The 6,431-nt window shown below is 34.8% G+C and overlaps 1 protein-coding gene across 1 annotated transcript; it reads left to right on the top strand.

Moving 5' to 3' along the window:
• The first annotated feature begins 5,402 nt into the window (after positions 1–5,402).
• Positions 5,403–6,416, top strand: LOC105571241 (transcription factor Adf-1-like). The gene is made up of 2 exons (XM_012028708.1): positions 5,403–6,148; positions 6,212–6,416. Exons 1-2 carry the CDS (start codon positions 5,977–5,979, stop codon positions 6,367–6,369), a joined length of 330 nt encoding a protein of 109 aa, XP_011884098.1. The 5' UTR covers positions 5,403–5,976; the 3' UTR covers positions 6,370–6,416.
• The last annotated feature ends 15 nt before the right edge of the window (positions 6,417–6,431 follow it).

Here is a 6,431-nt window from a genome sequence, read left to right as displayed (position 1 = left end):
TAAGAAAATCGATCGATGAGCGGGAGGTGGAGCGACGTGCGAGATACACCGTGGTGGGAAAAAACCTAGGCGCAGCGGGGTGCGCGGCGCGGGCGGCAAGCGCGGCAGCGAGCGCGAGCGACGGGCGACCCGAAACATAAACATAGTATATCGCGCGTCGCTCCACCTCCCGCTCGTCGATCGATTTTCTTAAATGCCTTCCGAGTCCGGCCTACCGTATTCTTATACTTTTCTGCATCCTCATTCGCTCAAACGTGTAAATTAATTACTCGATAACTATTGTTACTTTTGTACCGCGGCACATGATATTTCTCCTTAGTTTAACCCAATCTACCACTATTTTCAAGTTGGCTTCTTTTGCATCAGACACCCTGTATATTGCATATACGTAATTGCTATTAGAGGCTATTTTTGTTTTGTTTAAGTTTGTTTGATAGTCATAATATTTATGCATAAATTTAGCGGAAATAATATATCTAAATAGTAAATTTTTATAATATGGGTTACATGTACTTACTGTAATAAGCATAAGTAAAGTTGTTATTAAGCTAATCGTGCTACAACATATTGATATAAATGCGAAAGGACGAGCAGCAATTGTAACTCCGTTTGCATACCTAAATAAATCAGCATTGCTTAAATCTTTTCAAATTGGAGGTCCTTTGGTGAAGATCTTTTTATAAAGAGGGCGTATTAAAATTTTTGTAATAACTGGTGACCGGAGAAAATTTTTTACTTAAAAAAGTCGAATAAATACAAAATATCATAATTAATATTTTTTTATATTATAAAACTTTAAATCTACGACGACCAAATCACAGAATCAAAGAAATATCTATATACATATATAATTTCAATTCTTCAAATTCCAAAGTTTTCAACAATTCCTTTTGTTCTAACTATTTGACAAGCATTTCTCTCATGTATCGGTAACCAGTACAACATATTTTAAAGAAATTCCCATAAAAAACAGTCAGAGAATTTAAATCAGGAGCAAAAGTCATAATAAATGTAGATCGAAATATTAGTATTTTTTAAGTTGTATACAGCTAGGAATTTTTGGAAGAGTTCGCAAATCTTATAGGGTACGTAAGGTGTGAAACATGTGTGGAAATGGGAGGGGGACATGTAAAGAACATTTGTAAACTTCTAAGTTTAAAGAATTCTTCTTTTTTCATCTTCTGAATAAATGGAATTTATTTTATCCAAAGTAAAGAATCACTAAGAAAAAATCGAAATTTTCATGGCGAGTCAGATAAAACTTTACGAGCAACAAATCCGGCTTGTGAGTCATAGAGAGATTGAGATCTCCTAAACTAGATTATTCCTATATTAGATAGATAAAAATTATTTTACGTACTTGAGTAATTCTTGATGTGTTTTAATACATTTGCACAACTCATAGGCATTTGTAACTGTCTTTAGTTCTTCAATTAGAATATCAAATCTTGCCGCTGTAAACCAGATCAATAAAGCCATATAAACATTTATACATAGTTGTCCTGATATAAAGAATCCGGCTGCAGTTTGTTGTACATAGATTATTGCTTTTAGCGGTTGATAGACACATCGAATGGATATTTGGCTAATGTTGGAAATGGTTGTTCCGTCACAGCAGGTAAGAATATAGTTACTATTGTTGCCGAGTAAAAAGTAATCAGAGATACTCCATACAACGCGAAACATTTGTCAATATACCGCTGAATCACGATTTCTTCGCGTGGTTTCATTAAGTTAGTGAAATTTATCATTTCGAGAGTAACATTCTGTAAATAATTGCTGTTAATATTGAAATAATTGTTATTGATATAGAAGATATAGAGATAAGAAACGTGAATGTGTAAGCAATTTGCGTATGAATCTTTCAATATTTCCCATAAACGCATGATGGTATTTTAAATGTTTATTAAATTTAGTTAATATAAAAATCAGTCAAAAAGTGTTACCACTCTTATACTACTTTGCGTTTAATGTATCTGTTCGCGATGGTGCAATGAATTTTGCGAGGTTGTACAAAGTATTGGTTTATTGCTTAAATAGATAATAATAGATAGCAACACAAGTGGGAAACGTGGTACAAAGAATTTTGCAAGTTTCCAAAACTGGCGACGTTCCATGATAGAATACAGTGTAAGATATGTATACATGGAATGCAGTGTGACTTCTCTAAATTCCTTTCGCATTGCGACGTCGCTCGTGTTACATTACAGGAAATATTGAACAATACCACCGTGTGCTTATAGGATTGATCGGATAATTGATTACCTGTATGCGATGGTAATAAATTTTATAAAAAAAGAAATTACACATGGTATGGTAAAGGCCGCTTGTTATAGTAGTTAATTGTACTATATTAAGAGGATCGTTACGACTATATATGACAGCATATGTCATTGGTGCCGCTAGACACACAGTCATGACAATACAGAAATAATGATACAGTTTCATACAGAATATCTGAAATTTTGTCGCATCTCGCTCTAACGGCCAACAGCAAATTGGAGTCACACTTAATTTCACGGCGTAGATCACGTCCTTTAGCAACAACTTTTTTCGCATGACTGTAATGCGCGATGTCAGCTAACGTATTGCAAGTTGATGATACAGAAAAGAAAAACCCTTTCGCGAGCCGTTACATAATGAATGCTCCGCGTATTCGCTACCATATTACGATGAAAGGGTTTAGTAAAGGGGTGTTGCTGTATAAGTGTCGAAGAATTCTTATTACTTTTTTCCGTATCGTGTAGGGCGTACATAAATAAAATTATGATTAAGCATGTACGTGAGAGACGAATCACCTTGCGTGTGTGAATTTAGTAAACCGTAATATTTCTTGCCGGTAAAAGAGCTAGGAGAAATGGGTGCATAAATAAAACACCTCTATAATTTCCGAAGATATAGAGCTAAGGTAATTATGCATATTTTAGATGAAAAATGTAAAAACTGAATCAAGATTTTTGTGATATCCCGCGGATATACTATATATGCTATTTTATTCTCATCTTAAATATCGTAGAACTACTTTACTTTCTTACGTTATCGTAATTCATCTGTCATATACATAAGGTCAGTTTTTCCAACCACTTGGGAAGATAACTAATAGTTAAATTATACGACTATCTGTGCCTAAATTGAGGGAGAAATAAAGACCTATATGTATATGATTTTACTGTTAGTTACCAAACGGTTGAAACAAGTGTATGCCCTTAGGGTACGTTTTATTGCGATTATAATTACTGTGCCATAATGTGCAATAAAGTGTTCTTATCGTTTTTTAATGCACAAAGCAATGTTTTATTGCGCGCACCATAGTAATTTTATCGAGGAAATATTCTCCTTGGCAAAAGAAAAGAAATATGTGTGTAGGAAGTAATACATGTTTCACTCAAATGATATACGTACGATACAATAGTTTTTAAGAATAAATTTCGCTCACGCAACATTCGCATGTTATAGTTTTGAGAAAAGGTGCGATTTAATAATAAGAGAAGATTCAATAGAAATAGGTGGAATGATACAATAAATTATTAAGACGCACAGTCGTGCTTCGTGTCATTTTATGTGTTAGCCAAGTTTATGTATAGGGAGGCCGATCTTAATGTGTATTGTTACGTGCGACAACAGCCGATAGCAGCTATACTTTAATCTCAAGTCCACATGTGAAAGTTATTAAGTAAGTCGTCGTTATCATCGTCATTTGACTTCTTTTCTTTTCTTGTACCACACGTTACTTATGCTACACGCCGTAGTTCAATCTTTTTTAAAATTTTGTACAGTTTTTGTCGAGAATTATTGCGATTTTGATATGTGTAGAAAGATATTATCACCCTATATTAATTCTAGATTTATTAGGAAGAATGCAATAAACAATATTGCATTCGGTAAATGAGCAGTATAACGCCCACACCTTCCATTTTTGTAAATTTTTCCGAATTTATGTTATTATGCGTAAATATATTCTGAGAAAAAAATCGTTGCTCTTATACCGTTTATTTTTAATTTTTAAACTTTTTTGATATCGGTAAGTAAGATAATAATAACTTTTTAATATATTAGGTGTACAAAAAGTTCTGAGCTTTAGATTTCATACAACCGAAATAACAATTTAAATTTTATATATCGTCCCGCTCTTTTGCGGTTTTAAAGCGTTGACATTTAGCTTTCTAAAATGCCATACGGTTTGGCGTTTGATGCACATAATCTCAAAAATCAGTAGTGTTCACGACGGCAATAACAAACGAGTATATTCGATTTTCTATCCATTTCGGGTTTCATCTGAAGAAAAATGCTGCTGAAGCCACCGCAATGATTTGTGCTGCGTATGGAGAGAACGCTGTAAATCATACTACATGTAAAAGATGGTATTAAAAATTTCGCCAAGGAGATTTCAGTCTTGAAGATTTTCTCTGTATCTGGTGAGATTGGAAAGGTGTATTGCATTACGAGTTGTTACAATGGGGTGAAACAATCACGGCAGACCGCTACTAACAAGAATTGACCAATTTGAGCGATGCATTAGAAGAAAAGAGGCCATTTACTGGCCAAGGGAGTCGTAAAGTGATCTTGCTTCATAACAATGCTTCATAACAATCGACCACATGTTGCAAAAGCGACTCAGGAACATATCTTTGCGTTAGGCTGGGAACTTCTCCAGCACGCGGCGTATAGCCCAGACATGGCGCTTTCCGGTTACTAACTATTCCGGTCGCTGCAGCATCATTTGGCTGATACACATTTTGTGAGATTTGAAGAGATACGAAAATGCATTGATGACTTTATCGCTTCGAAGCCGGTGAGCTTCTATCGTCAAGGAATTCGCAAGCTCCCCGAAAGATGGCAAAAGGTCGTTGATGCAAACGGGGAATATTTCGCTGATTAATATTTTTTTGTTTGTTTTTGAATGAAGATTGAATTTTACAAAAAAAAGCTCAGAACTTTTTTGTACACCTAATATTATTTATTTTATATTAAGGATGTATTGGACGTACAATCTTAGATAAAAGATGAAATTGGAAATACTTAAATATCTACTCTTAAGGTGGTTCTTGCATTTAGGTCAAACCGAGATAACTCGAAAAATATGATATCAAATGAAAGATTAACGTTCCTAGAGTGTGTATGAAAAATTTCGGATTTTTTTACCGCTTGGTTCCGGAGATATATGTCCGTAAACTTTGGCAATTTTACATATTGATAATAGGGAAAGGAGGGTCAGATCGCACATTCATGGAATACGTTCATACTTCTCGTCATGATGAACGAATAAAAAACTGTTTAATCGATACAATAAACATTTCTACAGATACTGACGCGACACCAAACTGATTGACCGTACCGTATCATAAATAAAGCTAAACTTCCGACGAACTTTCGGCAATTTTTGACACGACACGAGAGTCATGACCGCCGTCTTGAGTGGCAGCTTGACAATGTCGCACGGTCGCACGCATCAGCTGACGCATAAGCACAAGGCGCTACTATTCTCCCATCGTTGAATGGAGGTTCAATGGATGTTATAAAGATAATATAACTTTTTCGGCAGTTGTATGAATATATTCACTATCGATATACCGGCTGTCATCCTGTCATTAAAATTGCGACGTTGCCAAATGTATGGTTCCAACTCTAGTTAAATTTGTGACTTCGCTCTGATATTTTCAGTTTATACCGACGGTTCAATGAGAAAAAACCTTACGGAATAATTAATTTAAATGTATGCTGATTTTTACATACTAAATCATTCATATTTGTCATTAGTAATAATAGTTGCTTTTGTGACTTCGAAGTCCTGCAAGAACCACCTTAAGGCTCAGTCTACAATAGGTTATTTAAGCCCTAAGCCTTATGATTTAAGCTCTAAGCTGTGACGTATGTCCGGCCTTAGCGTTTCCCGCGCTGCTTTAAGCCTAGCCTCAAGTCTTAAGCAAATTGGCTAGCTTTCTAACCAATAATTTAGTAGGTGAAGGACTGGTCAAGATGTCAGATATCGAGGACGGAGAAATTAGTGTCGAAATTAACGATGAACTTCTAATTTCTCTCGTACAAGCACATCCATGCTTTTTGTATGCAAAAAGTGATAAAAATTATAAAAACAGTGTATTAAAAGATATAAAATGGGAAGAAATAGCGAATATTTTGAATTGCACAGGTAGGGTAAAATGTAATTATTTTGTACAAAACTATAGTACATACATATATTTCTGTATTGTAGTCAGTGAAGCTAGAAAACGCTGGGATTCATTGAGAAACCAGTTCTGTAGAAAGCGACGTCAGCAAAAAAACCAACCATCAGGTTCTGGGACATCAGCAGAATGGCCTTTAATGTCTTGTATGTCGTTTCTTATATCACATATTCAGAATAGGAAGTAAGTATATTATGTTTAGATTCTCTTTAATTTTGAACAAATAATATGCATTTAAATAGAAACACA

Source organism: Vollenhovia emeryi, unplaced genomic scaffold (genome assembly GCF_000949405.1).
Source record: "Vollenhovia emeryi isolate VEMERY1.0 unplaced genomic scaffold, V.emery_V1.0 DF940981.1, whole genome shotgun sequence".
Lineage (NCBI taxonomy): Eukaryota > Metazoa > Arthropoda > Insecta > Hymenoptera > Formicidae > Vollenhovia > Vollenhovia emeryi.
The sequence above is the reverse complement of the archived record's forward strand: the minus strand, read 5'-3'. Positions and strand labels throughout refer to the sequence as shown.